Source organism: Agelaius phoeniceus, chromosome Z, assembly GCF_051311805.1.
Source record: "Agelaius phoeniceus isolate bAgePho1 chromosome Z, bAgePho1.hap1, whole genome shotgun sequence".
NCBI classification, from domain to species: domain Eukaryota; kingdom Metazoa; phylum Chordata; class Aves; order Passeriformes; family Icteridae; genus Agelaius; species Agelaius phoeniceus.
The window spans coordinates 3437432-3458770 of record NC_135303.1 but is presented as its reverse complement, the minus strand read 5'-3'; the positions used below and the strand labels follow the sequence as shown (position 1 = coordinate 3458770).

The window sequence follows — 21339 nt, the reverse complement described above, 5'->3', positions numbered from 1 at the left end:
TTAGAGAAAAGCTTATGAAAGAAAACTGGTGTTTTTCTTACCAATACAAGCTGTGTGATGTTGTGTAAAACCAGGTGGACATTTGCATGTGAAGCCTCCAAGGGTGTTGACACAGAGAAATTGACAATTGTGTTGTTTGGTTTGACATTCATCAAGATCTGAAAGTAAGAGATGCTGTTGTCTTAAAAAAGTCAACAAAGAGGCACATTTAATCAAATCTGATAAAAACACCACACTCCAAAGCCAATTCCTTTTAAGTTAAGCTGTAACCAAATTAAAAGGTACTGTGTCTAACTTTCTTACCTTTACATGTCTTTCCATCTTCCTGAATGACATAGCCCCTGGGGCATGAGCACTGATAGCTCCCTTCTGAGTTCTTGCAGATAAAATTGCATGGTCTGGGGGACTGGGAGCACTCATCAAGATCTAACGAGAGGGAATATTAAGTTATCTTTCGTCCTCATCTCTCTGACAGAAAGATGTTTGCTACACAGCAGAAGCTTTTAGAGAAAAATGCTCACAGAAGAAAGCCCCCCATTTACATTTGTTCAGTGAATGTGTTGCTGTGGAATTTATGTGGGGCTGCTACTACCACAATAAATTGCCTTGAAGGAGTAATACACTAGAGTGAGAGTGCCATTGGTATTTGCATCTAAGCAACAAATATTTACTTTTTGGTATTCTACAGTATATTTGTACCTGCAAACCAAAAAAAAAAGTGGGAAAAATGTAGAAGTGAAGTAATGAGCTGGTTGGCCACTTAAAGTGGTTGCACAGCTTTAACCAACTTCAGTGATCATTCTACTGCAGGAATTCTGCCAGCAGAGCTTGTTCCTCCATTTCCTCAAATGAAACACAAAACCAGAAATGTGTATTAGGAAAAGAAATAGAGGACATGAGATAAAAGAGACAAAAAAAATTGGTTGCAACAAGTGTTTACAAAGGTTGGTACATCACTGTGTAAAAACTAAAAAAAAATCTGATGATTACTTCAACTGATGATTAATTAATGAATCTTACCATTACAAGATGTGCCAGTTATGTCAGTGGTATAGCCAGCTTTGCAAAAGCACCGGAAGGAGCCCATGGTGTTAATGCACTGCCCATTCCTGCACAGGTTTGGCAGGACCTTACACTCATCAATATCTGTATAGAAATTATTAAATATGTCATGTCTCAGTTTTAAATTCTACTTTTTTCTTCTCTTCCATTTTTGCAGTTCCTCATCATCATGCTTCTGACAGGAACTTTCTCCCTTCTCCCTCTTTAAAAATGGATTTCACTCCAAAGCCAAACATCTTTCAAATCTGATTTCTGTTTTTTGCATCAACACCTTCCTGCTGTTTCACTGGGTACTCAGATTCCAGTTTTGCTAACTCCAAATAAAAACCCATACAAAAGAATTTTCTTACGACTACTTCCATGTCAAAAGTTATCACCAACATTAAAAAATACACATTACCTTCTTTCTGTGTAGAAATAGTACCTGCAAAGCATTGTGAGATTATTGTTAAATGAGATGGTTGCTGCCTTTGCCATGTGTCCAAGTTTTCAGCAATACAAAAGCTTTGGGATAATTTCTTTTAGTTACTGGTTGGTACTTCCAACCAGATCCTAATCCTGAAAATTCTGCCCAGTTGATCTGTTTGCAGCTACTGCCAAATGTGTTTTTAATTTCTGCTCTCTTGGCATTATTTGAAAAAATCAAACTCTGCCGTTTAACAGGAAATTCTCCCAAGGAACTTCAAAGAGAATTCTTGCATTTTCCTTAAGCATGCGAGCATATGCTTTTCCCCTTTTCCTCCTCTTTTCATCCCTGCAGATACCTCTTCCATCTGTGGTGTAGCCTGACCCGTGCGGACAGAGTTTCTTGTAGTGGGTGGTTCCGGGCAGGGGGCAGAGCCTGCACTGGTTGCCCCAGCCCCGGCCGCCGTCACAGCAGCACTCGGACCTGGTGACAAGGCTCTGGCTGCTGGAAGCCATCTGGCACATGGTCTGCAGAACTTCCGCAAAGCAAAACCCCCGCCGATTATCTGAGAGGGACAAGGAGAGAGGCTGGAAATAGGGAAGGAGATAAAGATCTGCTCCCATTAAGCATCTGGTGAATTATTCTGGCTCTCCGTCAATATATGCAAGCAGCAGAAGGTGATTAGCTACCATCAGGTCCATCTTGATTTAGCCTTTCAGAATTGTTGTGTGCTCCTGGTAGTATGCTGCCATTCCAAATATATCCAAGACACCCCTAAAGTTCAGTGTCTGCATGGGCAGGGTAAGAATTTTGCTTCTAGGAAAGCTGTGCTCTTGGTAGTAAAACAAGACAAAGGCTGAGGGCAAAACTGAGCTCCCACTTCAGCTGCCTATGTTGTGTTCACATTTCAATGTTTTATTTGGAGTGGGGTTAGAGGTTTGTTTTGTTTGTTTGTTTAACTGGCCAAAATGACAAGTTTGATCATCTGTAATTATCCTGCTGTGGTTTAAATAAAAAACCCTTACAACTTAAAAGTGTATATGCAACTCAGTACTTTTTCAGTGGTACTCCTAGATTTTGTTGTGGGAAAAAAGTAGAATTGTATGGCCTTATTGTTGGTATGGCCCTGTCTAATTCTATTTTAATTTTTAAACTTTTTGGTTAATGTCTATCAATAATGAAAGGGGAGCAAAGTTTTAAAGTCACGGGGCTCCTACAGGTTATCTTCAAACAGGCAGCTGAGGAGAAAAGAAATCCCAGTTTCCAGTGCTACTAGAAACTCCAAATCTTGCAGAGATTTTATCTTCTATATAAAAAATAAAATTTCTTCTATCTTCTATGTCATCTGTCTCATTTCTTGATTAAAATGGAGACACCGTCAATTACTGATCTGAGAATCCTTATGTTTTTCATATAAAAGATTTTCTTTTTTTTCTCTCAAAGCCAATAGTGATCCCTCAGAATGTGTAAATGTATCAATACTCAGCTGACCTTGTCTTTTACAGATTAAAAGAATCTGTACATGTCTTACAAGAATTAGGCAAAAAGCAAACTTTGGCTTTAGGAAAGACTTAATTTGCCCACCTGCTAAATTAACTTTTTACATCAAATAAAGCTGTCCTCGCTGGAAGTGTCAGTTCTGTGAAACAAAATATTGGCTGCAGTAATTTGCAAGACTCTGCAAATTTCTGCTCTCCCAGACAGGGATACTGTGCAGGTCTTTAGGGACATTATGACCTGAGGAACATATAAATGCTTTGTCCCCAGTTTGAGAATGTGGAATGAATTTTAAGGTGAGTGGAATATAAAGGTTTGCACAATGCATTTAAAACAATGTAATCTGTGAATTAATGCTCGGGCTATAATTCAGAAGAAATTCTGTGTTTCTGCCAGATCCATTTTTCATTGCAATTTCTAACCCAGGAAACCCGAAAGGAAAAGCAGCAAAAAGCAAACTTTCCAAAGGCAGAAAATAATAGGAAAATTACATATTAAATATAGAAAAGCAATAATGACCTCCAAGCAGGGTATTTCCTTGGCATTAATGACTGACTGGGGTTAACAGACTGCAGTTTTGTCTTCCCATCTGGTTCTAATCCTCAGGAAATACTCTGCACTTCAATGTTATTGCTTAGCCATGAAGTCAGCACACTGCTCATGACCATTTAGAGGGAGCTGTTTTACAGTAATGGCATAGGATAATTATGCTTTTTTTCATGCAAGAATACATAAATAAATAAATACACCTTTTCGGTGCTGTATGTACACCTGAACACTGGTCAAGAAAAAGTAAATTTTTGCAGTTCTGTTTTACTCCAAAAAAGGGAATGATGAATTTTGTGGTGCAAATGACAAATATGAATAATATTAAAAAGAAAATGCAGACTGATGAACAAAAACCCTTCTTCATCAGCATATATCTTGCAGGCTTGCCTCGAAAAGAAAAAATCTTGCAATTTTCTGGTAAAATCACAGTATTTTATGTCTGAATTAAAGGTGTAGAAATTGAGATGCCTAGTTGCCATATGGTGCTTAAGATCACATTCTGAATAAGCAAACACTCAACTTTACTCTGCATCCATTTTTGAATTATCTAAAGGTGACTAAATTCTCCTTCTTTAAAAATCCCTGTATTTTGTCTACGTTTATGTCCTATGGAATTAAGACACTTCTATGTGAGGCCTGATTGCTACAAGCTGTTAATTCCTAAAATGATCTAATAATTTTAATAATATTTTTAATATCGTACCATTATTTAACTAAAAAAGTGTAATTATTTAATTTCTGTAGATATGAGAGCTGATACGTTTTCAGAAGCCTAATTTCCTCCCTACATTTACACTGTAATGTGAGATGAGACGTGTACAAGAGAGACATTTACCAAGGCACTCAGTGCCTGATGGGCTGGAGAGGAATCCTTCGTTACATTCACATCTGTAGCTGCCAACAACATTCACACAACGCCCATTTTCACAGACACCTGGCTTGGAGCGGCACTCGTTTTCATCTTTAAAAATATAATTAAAAAATTAATTAACAAATGTAACAACATCAATAAAATTGTAAGAGTAACAGAAAACAATAAGAACAAAAATAAAATATAATTACATTGACAACAACCACCGCAATTCATTGTGAGAAAATAAATCAGAATTTCTAGAATACATTAAATATTCCATGTAGCATTTGAAAAATATTTTCAGGACGTGGAAAAATCCACTGATTAAGCCTGGAAAGGGCTTCCAAAGGAGCATTATCCTATTCCATTCCTTCTGTACTTCATCACAGGACAAAAGCTTTAATTGCTTCACAGCTTATAACAAGAAGCAGAAAACGCAGTAGAGCAAGTTGCAGTCATAACATTCAGCTGGTAAGTAAAATTTAAATAAAATTGGAACACATGCATGATTTGAGTGACAAATCTTCACTTTGTAATCATCAAGAGTCTCTGCACTTGATCTCTCCCACAATAAGTCATATTTGAGTCCACATAATATTTTCCTGAAAGTTTATACTCTTCATGTATTTTCTTCCATAGCTAATGGCACGGATACTGTAAGCTGTTACACAAATTTTTTAGATGCTTACAGTAAACCTCAGGAAAACCTCAGGTTCCTTAAAAGCAGAATTATATGCCAAAAGAAAGGGAAAATTCTTGTTAATAAAGATTATTTTCTGTAAAATAAAAAAAATCTCTAAAAGAGAGTGCTCATTCTCTTGCTGAAGGAACATTTTTATAAAATACTTTTAATTAAAACATTAAGTTGGATGTTTATTTTTTTTTCCCCCGGAGAATTTTGGCATGGTCCTGGAGTTTTTATCAATATATCAGAAGAAAGTACAATTTGCTAAAGTATAGCTACTGTCTTCCTCTCAACTAATTGAGTAAATGATGGAGAAAAGGTGTTTGTTTACTTCCAGGATGGGGAATTGCTTTGAACTATGGCAGTTTCCATATCTTTCATCCTTTATGGTATTTATAGGTGGTTTCAGAATCCTAGGAGTCTTAATTCTTTAAAGAAGTGACACATTATTTATACTAATGCTAAAGGAAATGTAACTTTTTACTTATGAAAATCTTGCTTCCTACCCATAAACTGAAGTCTCATTTTTTTGGCAAGTAATTTTTTAGATGTAACAACTGTCTAAAAAACTTCTGGATTTAGCTTTAGAGCAACGAAGTTTTTGTTCTTATTAGTCAGTTAGAACTCACACTGAAACAAAATAGAAATTTTAAGATGCTTGGTATCATTAGATGTCTTAAATGTCCTTAATGAATTGTTATTTTCTGATTTTATGTATATAAAATCAGGAAAAAAAATTATATTTATATGTATAAAAATTATATATATAAAATCAGAAAAAAATACATTTATAAGTAAGTAAGTAAATAAATAAATAAATATATATTTATAGATATATAAAACAAGTTTTTTTTTTTTCTGTATATTCCATTAGCTGCCTTCTTCCCCTGCTAAGCTTTACCTGTGCATCCTTCTCCATCAGGTCTCTGGATCATCCCAGGAGGACAAATGCACACAAAGGTACCAATCAGATTTTTGCAAATCATGCCTCTTGATTCACAGTCATGGAGACCTTCAGCACACTCATCTAGATCTGGGAAAAAATACATATTTTGTGTTTGAACTTTTTTCCAGTAGCTTCAGTTCCTGAAGACAACTTCAAGAGAAAGGACGTACAGGTTTCTCTAAGTAAAAGCACTGAAGGAAAAGTCTAAAATCTACGATTATATGCAGTTATCTTGATCCTCCTGAGCTGTATCATCTTGTCATGTTAAAGATGAAATTCAACACTCTTGGCTTTGCAGTCCCCATCAAGGGTTACACTCGATGACAAAAACACTAAATACTGCTTTTTTGTGAGTTCTGAAAGAGCAAATCATCACCTGCTGAGCTGCTGGCTACATTCCACTGGAGAGGATGAATGCAAGATGCACAGAAATATTTGGATTATGTGCTGGTGATGGAAGGTGGGGAGAAGCTTATATGTCAGTCATTACCTTTGCACATCTTTTGGTCTTCCCTTAGCTCATATCCCACTGGGCAGGTGCACTCGTAGAAACCGTAAGTGTTGATACAACGAAAAGCACACAGCAGGGGGTTCTGAGCACACTCATTGATATCTGAGCAGAGAGAAACAGAACAGGCATTCTCGACCATGTTTCAAAATAATCACCAAGAAAGATTTATTACACCTATGTTTCTCTTTTCAGATAAAATTATCAGAAAGCTAATTCAAACTAATTAGCTTCTGAGTAACTAGAGAAATTCAACAATGCTCTGCTTAAGAATAATGACATAGTATATATATAGAACTACTTGAGCTTAGTATGGCAAGTCAGGGCAGGCCTATTTCAGATTTTTATTATATGCTCATATTTAATGTACTTTTGTGTGATGAGAAATGTCAGCTTCAGAAACAAACTAATTATGATTCATAAAATACAACATTTTTGAGAATGGCCCACGTGGGGCATTCCCATTGAGTGTGGGAAGTCCTGTGATAAACTAAAAGTTCTGCTTAAAGCAATTCAGATTTCTTTTCCAATGACATATTTCAAAGTATAGAAACTTTGTTTTCCTCTGAGTTATAAGAGCATGAAAAACATGGCTAATGAAATAATTTGAATGCTGACAAAAGCTGGACAAAAGCCAAAGGGAAAAAAAAAATGAAGAGGACAGGTTACCTTCACAATTCATCATTGGGCCTGGCTCAAATCCTTCGTGACAGCTGCACTCAAAGCTGCCAACCACGTTGGAGCACGTTCCGTTTCCACAGGGGTTGCCAATGGAACATTCATCTGTGTCTGTTCATAATGGACAAATGCAGAGTGAGGAGAACTGGGACAAGTTGTGCTTTAAATTCAAGAGTTCCAATTCCTATAACTGCACCCACCTATGCAGTGCACCCCTGTGAAATCCAGGTTGTACCCCATGGGGCACTCGCAGCGGAACGATCCATCAGTATTGATGCAGTGACCATTGGAGCAAATCCCTGGGCTTTCAAGACATTCATTGACATCTAAAAAGCAGGGAGATATTAACAGCCACTCAGCTGATGCATTTCAAGTCTCAAAAAAAGCATTTAAAAAAACCTGAGCACCCTGTTATGTTTGTCTAGAGCCATGCACTTCAAGAAGTGTTCTTTTTAACATATTTTACACGTCAGCCTCTTGTCACCAGGAGCTGTGAGGAGTAAACTGTCACATGCTATAATATCCAAGTACAGTTTTTGGTATTAATATTACTTTTTACATTTAGAAGAATAGCTACCTTCACGTGTATCATCAATTCCAGGAATAGTTCCATGACCATATGGGCACAGGTCCTGAAAAGCAACTGCAGAGATACATTTTCTTTAAAAAACAGAGCAAGTGAGAGACAGAATCATGACAAATGATTAAAGTCATCCAAAAAGAAAGTCATCCAAAAAGGACCTAAGCTCAGGCCTTTATAGGGCAAAACCAAGAAGTAAGTATTTTTCTTTGTCTGTGATTTCTTCCATTTAATTTTACTCCTTTTGCTGACTTGAAAAATCATTCTAGAAAAAGCCACTGAGAGCAAATGCCAGAAAGATCTCTCTCTCTAATGAACAACACCAATGTGCTCCTCCTTTTCCCCCAGCAACAAATTTTAAACTTTAAACGTGTACCTTCCTCTTCCTTTGGACAGAGCTCACAAGGATCACCCCATCCTTCCCCTGGCATTTTACTGCAGCAACACTTGGCCTTTGTGGTGTTGAAAGCCTTTGGCAATGAGCACTTCCCATTCTCAAAGTTGGTGAAACAGAAGCTCTGACGAGTATCTAGGAGACAAAAAACACAGTTATGCAGAGATAGAACCTTCTCCCAAATCAGATGATGACTGTCACTGTGGTATTTTCTGAAAAATTCCTTCACCAGGATTTCTTCTCCTGGGAAGCTGGGAAGATTCAGCTTCAGCTTCTCCCTGATAGGAATGTGATTTGGAGAACTGTTTACCCAGCATGTGAATTGTTTTTAATTAATGGCCAATCACAGCCAACTGTGTCAGACTCTCTGAGTCTATCACGGTTTTTATTATCATTCTTGTGAAGCATTCTGATGTTTCCTTTCTCTTTCTTTAGTATAGTTTTAGTATAGAATTTTCTTTTAATATAATATCATAATATAATAAATCAGCCTTCTGAGAACTTGGGAGTCAGATTCTCATCTCTCACCCCATCTGGGCACCCTCACAGCACCACAACAGATGACTGTCTGTCCTGAGAGAAATAACCTAAGACCTGTACTTTTCATACTTTTAAAAAATCACTCAGCAATCCTCGTAAAGATATAAACTGGGAGGGGTTTCCACAGAGTATCTGTTATCTTTTAGACTGAGTTATTGCATTCCTTATCCATGAACTCACCAAAGCACCTCCTCCTGTTATCAGACAGCACAAAACCTGTGGGACAGATGCACTGGAAACCTCCTGGGGTGTTGGTGCAGGACCCGAAGAGGCAGATGTTGGGATCCTCGTTACACTCGTTAATATCTGTAAAGCAACAGAGAAACCTTCACCACAACCTCACTTGCTGTGAACCCCGTGGTCAAGGAAAAGTGTTTATTTATTGATTGATTGATTTAACCGAAGCAGCTTCCAATAGAATGACCAAGAGTTAAAGCTATTTCACTGATTCCTTCAAATCAGATTTTCTCGCTGGGATGCACCTTCTTTTCCAAACACCATTCTCTGCTCTTCATTATAATCAAAATATAAACATGAAACAAATGCTTTCAGAATGTATTTCCCACAGGAACAATATTTTTCTGTAAACGAAAATGTATCCAAACAACGTCCAAAATTGTATTTTTTTAAAATCTCTACGATGGGAGTTCTTTTTAATTAAAGAACTTTTTTCATATACTGTCAGATTCGGGGACTGAAACTATAGCTACTTACTAGTAGAGTGACACCTTTACTTGTATTTACATGCCCAGATGTATATTTAGCAGTCTTTAACTGCCACTTTCATTGTGTTATTTAAAATGTATTCCTGTTCTATTAAATAATCTATCATCTGTTACTATTACTGCAAGAAGACAGTTAAGATTTATTTTTAATAGCAGTATATCATTAAATATTATATTAAATAATTATGAAAGGCATAAGCCAAATATTAGTATTTAGTGTAAATCTCTAAGTGCCTGTAAAATTGTGCAGCTCAAACAGCATCAGGTGTACATCCCTCACTGTACAGACAACAGGCAAAGCAGGAAAAATAATATATTAAGAGACACTTAATTTTTCATATCTATTATTCAAAACTATATTTTGACTTATCATATTCTACAAATACTAAAAGAATATATAAGCTGCCTTGCTAAAGTAATTTTTAAAGGTGATTATAATCTGATAAATTATGAGATGCATTTTGTTAATCTTCAAAGTACAATGCTATTTGAATCTTTCAGTAAGGAATACTGGAAGAACCATCACAGAAGCCTGTGGCTATATAAGTGCTCTACAATAAAAGCCACACTGAGCTTGACCAAAGAATGGGCAGGAACAAAGCTCTCTCCATGAAAATTATCTCCATGGACGTTGAATACTCAAATTTGTAGTGCCATTTCTGCCCCGCTGTTCTGAATTTTAGAAAACCGCCCTGTTTTCAGCAGGTAAGAAAACAATGGAAATACAATCTTCATTATTTGGAAAATATAAGTGGAGTGAAGGAAGAAATCAGGTGGAGTAGAATCTGTGGTGTAATATCTGAAAAATACTACCTTGAGTCCCACTTTCAGAAATTGCTATTAGGTACAGCACATGGACAAACCACTGCAGCACAATCTGGCATTTGGCTGAACTCTGCAGTAGCTTCCCAGGCTCCATTCTGTGTGAAGCATTCCAAATCAGCTTATTTCAGAGAAAATGGTAAATAATTTCCCACTTGCTGTGGTGGCTGTTAATACACAAAGCTCAGCAATTCAGCTGCAGAGGAAAGTTGCTCTCTTGAAGTGCTCATTATTACTGCAATGAATGGTTTGGTGCTAAGGCTCTTTCTGTGGCCACGATGGAGAGGTGACTAGCCAGGCTGTGGAAGTAAACAAGTCCTTTCCCCTTTATTCCTTTACAATGGAAGGGAATATATCACATGTGTAGGTGAAAGGTAAGAATTTTTCTGCGGCCCCAGTTCTGTTTTCTTCTGCATATAATCACCCTGAGCTCACAAAGCAATCAGCCACTGCCAACCTTCACATCACAGACAGCAGTAATAGATTCTCATAAAGCTGTTTGCATGCAACATCAGTGGAGAGTAATGGGGAACATCTGCTGCAAGGGCTGTCAAAATATTAATCTAAGTTTTAGTGCAATCACATGTGATAATCTGGGCATTTCCTAGGAGATCTGGCTTCAGATTTTCTGGACACGTGGCAGAATGACAAAAGAATGCAGGCAAGTCCCTTCCATTCAGTTTGGGCAAAAATCTGTCTGGCAGTCACTAATGTTCACAAAAACATAGATTCTGAGAAGGTACTAAAGTGGCCATAAACAGTAACATTCCTTGAAAACCAAAAGCTTCCTTTACTTTACGTTCATGACTTTAGAACTGTAGATGATTTGAATTCACCTCAAACATAACTGCTAATGTGGAGCTAGCAGCTGCCAAAAGAAATCATGAGGTTGGCAGGCAAACTGAATATTGGTGGCATGATACAAGTGGCTGAGAGAACTCTGGGGCTTAGAAAAATAAACCCTGTTGTTCAAGACAGAAAGTTCAAAATGGTTCCTGTTCCTGCAGCCACACAGATTAGGTGGCAGCAAGTCAAATCTTAAATGCCCAATGAATTCACAGTATCCCATGCTTTGGTCTGTTGGAAAAGCAATTTGTAATCTGGATTTATTTCTTGCTCTCTGCCACAGCAAATCTTAGTTCAGTGTGTGATATTCAGCTCCTGAATGGCATTCAAGGCTGTGAGACCTGTATGAACAAGCTAGAACATAAAAACTGATGACTGGTCTGCTGTATCCCCCTTCTCCTCCTGGGAATCTCAGCAATTTAGAGACATTATATAAATAATAACATTGAAATCAGAAAACTATTGTTAGAAGAAAATGACTTAACTGATTGTTCCTATAAGCACCATAACTTCATCAAGATTTTTAAACTTCATTTCCCTCTGAAACCAAATGCTTAGTTCATGCATTGATTGACACTAATTACCTTCTGTAAAAATTACATAAATACAGTGAGAACACCTGTTACATGTATTATATTTTTTCAAAAGTCACTGAAAGATAAAATACTTCCTTTTTTAAAAGTATTTTTGTCACCCTGTTTTTTTAAGATTTTCTAAGCCTTCTGATGTTGACATTCTTGTAGTAAACTTTATCACACACTTTCTGTAAATAACTCATTGTTGTGCATTCCTTTATGGAGGAGGAGAAATTTGATGGACTGTTGGTTTGACCACTGTCATTGGAGAGGTGGCACTGTCACCCTCCAATCCACTGTCACTTTTTGAAAACTATAAATGTTGGAGTCAGAAAATAAACTTTCTTTTTTTCCTTCACCTTGAGAAGGGTGGTGAGCTTGTGTTCTTTTGTGACATATTTTTCTTTGCATTAATGAAGACATCAATGTTCAAAATAAGAGTACTATATACAGTACAAAATATTCTTCTGCCTCCCTTTTTAAAATCTCTTCCTGAGGACTTTTTATACCTTCATACTTTTCATACCTAATGTTTCCTGACTTAAGGTGACGTTCCCTGTCACCTTCAGTCAGGAAACATTAACAACCATTAGGGTGTACAACTGCTTTCCACCCAATTAGAACCACATACAAATTCTTAAATTGCTCAGGAGCAACAGTTACAACTTGCCTTACCAATACAACTTTCACTTTTTACTTCGTATCCTGGTGGACAGATGCACCTGAATGAGCCTTCCAAATTCTGGCAGGTACCAGGAGAGCACGAGCCAGGCAGTGCCACACACTCGTTGGTATCTTTGGGGAATGGAGGAAATCAAGAAAGGTTTAGAATATTGTAATTCTTATGGTAACATAACATGAAAATCACTGAAGGGCTCTGTACTAATTTTCTTCTTCTAAGGCAATTAATTGCTTGAAGACCAACAACTATTTAAAAAAAAAGTGTTTTCATTTCAGTCCCCATCATTCTCATTTGATATTTAGACATTCAGACTGTTGCTTCCCTCTGCATGGCAGGTATTAGTTTACTTCAGCTCACGAGTACTTGAACATCCTGTGGTTTCATACTTACCAACACAATTCTTGCCATCCAGAGTGAGCTCATATCCTTCATTACACAAACACTTGAAAGAACCAATTTCATTGAAACACCGTCCATTTCTGCACACCTGACCAAAGGAGCTGCACTCATCAACATCTGATAAAAAAAAATTTAAAAATTCAAAACTGAACCCAAGAATTGAGAGTCGAGTCCCAGCATACTATATACAGCATGTTATGAACACACACAAGTTTCAATGCTTAGTATGTCTGTGGAAAAGGTGCATTTTGTAGCAACAAGAAATCAGCTGACAGCCAGAGGAAAGTAACTCTCACTTGAGCATTAAGATGCACGTTCTAATTAAACCACAATTTTTTTATAGGGTATTACAATTTCCAGGCTTCTAGCATTACCTCAGTTACTGCATCTGGAGATATTCAATTACTGCTAAGGGACTGCATGACACCAAGTCTACCAACAGAGGAGAAAAGGTTACATGGGGGGTTCTAGATTTTATCTGGATCCATATGCACTTGAGTTTCCTCCTAAAAACCCTGCCAATCTCAAGTTTTGGACTATGTAATTTGCTTTCTACAGGATGATTTTCTCCTTAGTTGCAGTTCTGGAAATGATGTTTTCACATTCTTGTTATTTTGTAGGGTTACTTCAGTAATGCAGACTTAAAGGAGCACTGCATAAGGAAAACTATGGATGAGGAAGAATAAAGGAAAAGGATTTTGGATAAGCATCAAGCTATGAGAAAAACTTGTCCTTTGCAGAACATTCTTGTTACTTTAATTTTTTTATTTCCTGGACAAGAAGAGGATTTCAAATGCTTTTTAAGAGATGTATTAGTTCTATCCTGAAGCTGAAGACTTTGCTGTGTCTCCCTTCTGCAGCAGGAAGGAGTGTAAAGCCTCCCTCTTTTCTTTGCTTATGCTCTGCACAAAGGAGATCTCAGGTTTGTGAGCCTGTTTATCAGCCCAGGAAGGTGTTGGTTGCTTTATCACAAGAACCCAGGAATTAAAGCAGTCCAAACCCATCAGATACTCTGGTGCCCTGTACTTCAGGGAATGCAAAATAGCAATGCTTGTGTCAGCTCTGCATGATTTTGCTCATTTTAGGAGAGCAGATCTGGCAGGTCAGCAGATGTCCATTTTAGGAGAGCAGATCAGCTCTCCTGGCTTTCTTACTGCTGGTCTTCTTTCTCACCCTGTGCAAGAGTCAAGCGAAACAGTGACATAAAGGAATTATTTCAAATTCATGAGGCAGCACTGGTGGTGGGATAGAACAAGAGGTGCCTGTGGACTGTGCCTGTAGCCAGAGATGTGCTGTAAATACCAAGGTACTCTAAAGGAGTTGAGAGATGCATTAAAACTTCAGTGAACTAAAAGTTGCCCCAGCAGTCCAGATATTTAGGGTATTATATTATCTCAACTGGCTGTAATTAAAAAACACTTTTAATTAGTTTAAAACATGACAGAAAGGATTAATCTCTAGGGCTGGTAACAGCAGAAGCTACTGCACTCAATTAACTTTACTCATACCCTGGCATCTCTTCTTTTTAACTACTCACTGTCCTCCTTGACATGCCAATCTAGCAGCAATGAAAACAAGAGCTTGGATTAGGTCTCTTACCCACACAGTCATTATTACGGGTTAACTCAAATCCTGGATAACACAGGCAGTTGTATGATCCAACTGTGTTCTTGCAGGTTCCATTTCCACATGGATACTGTTCACACTCATCAACATCTGCAAGGAGAGACAAACTGCAGGTGGGAACTGGTTTTCCCAGGTATGGGTGATGTGTTCTCTGTGCACAATTGTAGCATCCTAAACTTTGGTCCCTCGTTTCGTCTGTCACATTTTGTGTTTATGCTACAGATTTTTACAGCTTCTCAGTACACAGAGAAAAAAACACAACATGATGTAATTTTGTATGTATTTTAAAATAAAAGGTACTGTCGTATGTAAAACTAAATGTGTATGTGCAGTTATCTGAAGGCATTCCACCTTTTTGTTTTCCATACTAACGTTTCTTAATTTCTTTAACATATACAAGTGATCAGGATTGAACATGAAGGATTGGCCCTCACAGCCCTGAAATGATCAATTGTTGTGTACATATTGTACCTCAGAGCCCATGAAAAGCTGTTGAAAATATAATTCAATTCATATAAGTAAATGGATAATATCAATATCACATCCAGAATTACAAAGACTGCTTAAAAACTTCTGCAAACATCCATTTTTAAAAAGCACTAAGGTTCAATGTCTCCTGTGTGTTACAGTAATTTCTGGAGTTTCATGGGGATCTGGAAGCTATTGAGATTTTTGTCCTGCTAGTTCTAGTTCTTCAAAATTCTGCCTTGTCAAATCAGGTCACTTTTGAAATATCCTCCTCTGAGCATCTGACAAATGTGACTTAGTTTAAAGACGAGAAGACTGTAAGCAAATATGAATATGTATTACAACAGGAATAGGTTTTAAATATCTGTTTAAAAGTGAAATCCATCACCTTTTCATTTTAAAACCCTGCAGAACTAAACAGATTAAGAACTAAGATTATGAACTAAAAGAACAGGAACATTCTTACTGTTCAATCTAATTTCTTGTATCATCTCTATGATGTCATCAATTTCACGTGAAATTAGTATAAAGTTACATTAAAAGGGGGATTCTGGTTTTTTAAATGACACATGAACTCAATAGATTTAAATCATTGGAAAATGTGTGGTTTTAGCTCCAAGCTCTATCACTCTATACATCCTATAAAACTCTCTGTTGAGTAAGTCACTATGATGTATTTCTCTGGAAATGTTTCTTCAGTAACGTGGAGCTATCTCAGAACAAATTGTTTTGTTCTGTTTTTTTCTCAAATGAATTTTTCCCCTCCAAGGACAACTTCACAGACTTTAATCACAAAAAAAACCCCTAGAAATGCCTGAATTAGTTTTTTAATGTCAGTACAACCTACTGAAAAAATCAGACTCATCTTCCCTGCTGCAAAGTGTGGAGGGGACAACCAAAAACAAGCACACACAGGAAAGTATTTTCTCTCCATACCCATGCACATAGTCTGATCTTGGGATGCCTTGAAACCATTGTGACATATGCACTGGTAGCTTCCCTGCATGTCCACACACAGGCCATGACTGCAAACGTTAGGAATTTCCAGACATTCATTGCGATCTATAACAAAAACACAAAACAGATGGTGCACGCTATTGACCTCCATTATATCCTCGTTTTACATAAATAATGTTTTTACAATCTGTTGTTATGATTAAAACCAGATTCAAAACTATCTGTAAGCAAATCTGAATCGTAAGAGAGCTTAATTTTACAGGAAGTGCTTGCCTACACACCTTGAGGATAAAACTACTCTCAGGATTTGGGTGATACCTAGAAAATGTCCCTCAAAAACATCACTCTGTCTTTTTCTTTCCTTTTACTGAGAAATGTGGCTACAAATCAAAACAGCAGAATGCACAAGGTAACAGAAAATGAAGGATGCTGAGAGAAACACATGCACACCATTGGTGAAGTAAAAACAGGAGAGAAAAGTCATCTGATTTCTTACCAATGCAGGCACCGTTGGGTGACAGTTTAAAGCCAGCAGCACATTCACAGCGGTAGCTCCCAGGGCTGTTGATACAGTCAGCATTTCTCTGGCACAGGCTGTCCCCATTGCTGCACTCATCAATGTCTGAAAAACCAAGAGTCCAGGCGTCAGAAACCACCCCTGCCTCAGATTTACTCACTGTCTGTCTGTGCGAGAGGAAACTTCAGTCCTACACAAAGCTCCAGCAGCCTGACCTCCAGCCCTGCGTGCTGGGAATGCACACAAAAAGCAAAACCAGCACCATTCACCCGTGTCACCTTTTGGATGAAAGAGGATCCCACAAATCCAACTTACCACGCATCAAAGTCACTCTGGAAATCTGCAACATCTGCCTTAAGCAATTTTTGTGTTAAAAAAAAATCTTCCTCTTTGCCTTTAGGCTGAAAAAATAAGTGGCAGAGTTTGCAACTTTTGAGGTTGCACACATTAGCACAAAATTCTTGAACAAATGACAAATCTCCTGCTGGCTTTACAACACACAAAACTTCAACAGTTTCTATGAGTATCTCTGCCTCTAAAACTGTAGCAGAAGAGACACAAGTTGGAAAAAAATCCAAGATACTTTTTTTGAGAAGTTCTAAGAACAAAAATTAAATTTTCTCCCTAAAATAAACAAAACAAAAGCATTGACTACCTATTTAGGGCTTTACAGAAAGCAAATTTTATTAGGTGCTTGTGCAGCAGTAATAAAGACAAGCACTTAAACTGATTTATAACCTCGAGCCCTACAAAAGCTCACAGTCTGTCTCTTAGATTTTGAAAACCACATGAATTAAATGTTCCCTTTCCCTTTAGGATGAGCTTAAGGGGGCTAAGGAGAAAATAAACCAAATTTCAAATCACCTTCACAGACCAGGAGCAGGTCATTGTAGCTGAATCCAGTGGGGCACTCACAGCGGAAGCTGCCAATCTGATTGATGCAAACTCCATTGGCACAGATTCCTGGGATTTCCTTACATTCATCAATGTCTGAAAGGCAGAGGAGCTACTTTTATGTACAGTTCATCATGTCTTTACACGCTGCAAGGATTCTCATTTTCACTGTGTTTAAAAATGAGCTGAGGCGTTCCCTTTAATCCACAGAAATTACACACAGGTTACAAAACCACACACATGCCCATTATGACAGAAAATGGCATGTGAAGTTCAGGAAGTGATCAAAACAGAGCTACACTAAATACTGGCCGAGATGCAAAACTCACAATCCTGCAGAGAAGCTCCACAGTATTTTTGAAGGCAAAGCTTTTTAACTTATTGATTAAAACTCAAAATCATGAACTCGAATGGTGGCACACAACAAAATGTAGAAGTGAAAAACAAAAAGGAAACATTTTACATAAAAATTGGTTGCAATTTGTGTCACCACTGTAACTCCAAAACGAAATGTAACCACTTTAAGATATGAAATGCTTATTTTAGTTAACATTATGCAGGCACAAAAACATTATGCAAAACAATTTTAGGACAAAATAAAGAGTGGTGAAACTTACCAACAGCTTTTCCAGTATGGATGTCAAAAGTGAAGCCAGGAATATTTCCACATAGGCTCTTGAATTCAACTAGAGCAAAATATAGAGCAATGCATTTTCAGGGAATGCATAAATCTCCCAAGAGTTGACCACAGTCTTCTCAGCAACTCCAGAGCTGTTTTAAGCCAAATCTACTCAGGAGAGCAATTGCCTCTTCTATAGCTTGTATTGAAAACTCAGACTGCCATTAAACTAATGCAAATTGAAATAGCAACATACTTTCCTCAAATCTTTGCAGATTTTGGCACATGAGTAAATATCTGATTTGAGAATGCAGTCATACAATCAGGTTTTGGTTTTGTTTTGTTTGGTTGGTTTTTTTAACAGAAGTCCTTAAGGTTTATTCCTGTTTTCTAAGCATCAAATATGAGAAATAAATATAATTTACCAGTACCTATGCTCCTTTTACAATACTGTCCATTTTATTTTCTGTGGAATTACTGCAGATCGGTTCCTCTGAATTGTTCAGCAGAATGGAGACTGTTCTTTAAAAAGAGATGCTCCAAAAGCCCCACATTTTTTAATATGCTCCCTCTATGTCCTCTTTTTGCATTGGCAGAGTAGGAAATGCTTGGTGTGTAAAATAAATTAACCTACAGTTCTCTAGGTGTTTAAAATTGAGTGGGTTTGCAACACACAGAGAAAAATTTCTATCATGGATTCTACTAATTTTTGCAGATGAGGTTTTAGCAGCAGAACAGTGCTCTCCAGGCAAAAAGTTATTACACATTTACGGCAATAATTTTTTATCTAGGTAGAAATATAAAAAATGAGAGGCCTACAATTATAAGCATGTCAAAACTGCATAATACTACCAGAGGAATGTGTACCTGGTTTGAGGGAAATGAAGCAATTCCAGTGTGAAGACACAACCAGTTTGAATGAGCAGTTTGCAAACAATAACCATGCAGCCACTATTCAGCACCTTTTTAGATCCTATCAGCATTCAAATTATCCAGAAAAAGTATGTTTCAATATTCAGTTTCCAAACTACAGCCAAGGAAGCATTTCAAGGTGTGTGGCAGGTTATTTCTACATTCAGGGCATTAGGTTAATGTGAAATATCCTTCAAGAAAGTGAGTAACACTTATAAAAACATCCGATTTGACATAAAATTCGAAGGGTTTCTGGAAGTTTAATATCTGGAGACCTCCACGAGTGCTTGGTCCACTGCTGGTGCTGCTGAGGACTTACAGGAAACCTCTTTACCCAACAGAAGGAAGAGTATAGAGCCTGCCTTTGATTTGTCTCTAAACCTGAAATGCTGACAAATTATTCTAGCACCAAAGCCTGAAAAAACAAAGAGCTCCTTCTGTATTCTTACAAGTAATGCTCTTTAATCTGGAGCAGTTATAGTCTTTACTGGCTGTAGTTTCAGTTTATTGTCATCTACATTTTAATGGCAGCTCCTCAGCAGCACATGATTCTGAAAAGTTTAACTACCATTATAAACTGAATAATTCTTGCCTCCTTTACACCAAACATCCCCAGTTTTAGAAAATTTAGTTAAGCACTGCTCAGAATGATATTTGGCAAAATCTTTTTCCCACATTCAGACATACTTGGTCATTTCTCTAAGCCAAGCAGGATCAGGTGTATCTGAACATCAGCATTTTCTACTTTCTTCTGTCCTACTCTTTAATGCCTGCTTAATGTTCACCCAGATTATTCTTGCAGTGCAGGGTAAAGGGCTACAGAGCTGAATCCCGTAGTGCTTTACCATCCAGCAATTTACTGCCCTTCCATAGATACATCTTTAATACATGCTACTATAATAATACACTAATATATTTTACATACTACTTATGTGTAAGATTTGAGGCTTAGCAACTTAGCTCTTTTCTGCAAGGAGATTTATGCCATTTACTGCTGTTAGTAAGCCTGTGAGTAAATATCCCAGAAAAAAACAGAGCCCTGTGCTCACTACCCTGTCCTAGTGGGACACTAGGATCACCTGCGTGATCACCTACTTCTGTAATAAAACACATCAGGTCTGGGAGGATGAGGAAGGATCCTCCAAGGATTGAAGAACCTCTTTAGATCTATTGTGCTACCTCCATGTTTCATGAATTTCAGTGAATTCAGCTTTTCACACTTTTTTCCCCAGTCTTTACTGTGGAGAGAAAGGGTATATAATTAGGTAAGGATTGTAGGAAAATGTCTTTATACAAATTGCCAAAATGCCCGCATAAAAGCATGCCAGAGATTTACCTTCTGGAAGCTTGGCTTTGCATCAGTGACTTTTAAAAATATTTCAAAACCACATATACTTATAACTATACAATATTTTAGGACAAAAAGATCTGTCACATAACAGGAAAAAAACTGAGATCAGCCACTCCTGAATTTACCAAACCATGGAAGAGTTCTGTACATTCTTCATTACCTTGTAACAGTGAAGCAGCTTTCTACCCTTCTTTGGGTAAAAAACCTAACAAAAAAGGACTATTATTTCTGGTTAAAGTCTGTATGCTAATAGTTATGATCTGCATAATGTGTAAAACAAAACAAAACAGTCTTTACTACTTAAAGTCACCAAACAGAGACTGATTGCTAAGAATAAACAGAGAAAAAAGGAAGAAAGAGCTCTGTTCACCAAGGAAAAAAAGGCAAATGCATGGGCATGTGAAGTTCACTTGCAATCCTCATCAGGGCAGAATAATGCTCTTTATGAGCCACTGGGCTCAGTCTGGTGATGTGGGTAAGGTCAGTGTGCCCCAACCCCTGTCTGTGATGTGCAGCCCTCACCCAGATTGCAAAACAACTGATTATAGAACACAAGTGCAGCTATTCAACCATTTCCACTTGGAAGTTGTGTTTGATCCCCCACACAATCCCTTTTCATGGTGAAAAAGGTTCAACCATGCCTGCAAAAACAGTAAAGTCATTTAGAAAAGCTAACAATGCAACGCTGAAATATTTCAGAAAATATTTGAACCTCATAACTAATGCTTGCACAATACCAAGCAATTTTGGCTTTAACAAATCATTAAAAGCTGCAGGAGTTTTTGAGAATTTGAGTGTCAGACATCTAAAAGGAGAATTCTTTATTCCACCCAAGAGCATTAATTGCATGAATCCCTGCCAGCAGTTTGCTGTACTCTTCTCATCATGTTGTCACCATGGTGACAATTTTATGACATTTAGATAAATGACTATGGGAAAGAATTTCATGAGCTCTCTGTGGTAGCAAACATGTATTTCCCCTCTCAAGCTTATTTCCATTTCCCATTCCTGACTGCTAGGAGCATTCCTTCATTCTCCCTCCTCCTATTTAAGAAGGAAAAGGAAAAGGCAGTTTTCTCTTCTTTTCAGTGCTATTTTCCTCCTCTTTACTGTGAGGGAAAATCTTTCTTAAATTATCTGTTGTTTACCTCAAATCACCAGGATAAACCACTTTGAATGGAAGTAATGAACTCTTCATACTAAAATCATAAATGACATTAAAATCATAGCACCAGAGGCATAGATTAT

General features: G+C 37.4%; 1 protein-coding gene across 1 annotated transcript in view; it reads right to left on the bottom strand.

The window, feature by feature from the left end:
- FBN2 (fibrillin 2) overlaps positions 1-21339 on the bottom strand; it is a 123852-nt gene that overhangs the window by 8689 nt on the left and 93824 nt on the right. The window contains exons 42-60 of the mRNA XM_077171689.1: positions 17827-17895; positions 17180-17305; positions 16295-16420; positions 15778-15903; positions 14347-14463; positions 12739-12864; positions 12342-12461; positions 8879-9004; positions 8141-8293; positions 7762-7827; positions 7385-7510; positions 7176-7295; positions 6489-6611; positions 5954-6085; positions 4350-4475; positions 1827-2033; positions 1021-1146; positions 304-426; positions 42-158 (exon numbers count right to left, since the gene is read on the bottom strand). Coding sequence (XP_077027804.1) covers positions 42-158; positions 304-426; positions 1021-1146; positions 1827-2033; positions 4350-4475; positions 5954-6085; positions 6489-6611; positions 7176-7295; positions 7385-7510; positions 7762-7827; positions 8141-8293; positions 8879-9004; positions 12342-12461; positions 12739-12864; positions 14347-14463; positions 15778-15903; positions 16295-16420; positions 17180-17305; positions 17827-17895 — 2355 coding nt within the window. The remainder of the gene's footprint in view (positions 1-41; positions 159-303; positions 427-1020; positions 1147-1826; positions 2034-4349; positions 4476-5953; positions 6086-6488; positions 6612-7175; positions 7296-7384; positions 7511-7761; positions 7828-8140; positions 8294-8878; positions 9005-12341; positions 12462-12738; positions 12865-14346; positions 14464-15777; positions 15904-16294; positions 16421-17179; positions 17306-17826; positions 17896-21339) is intronic.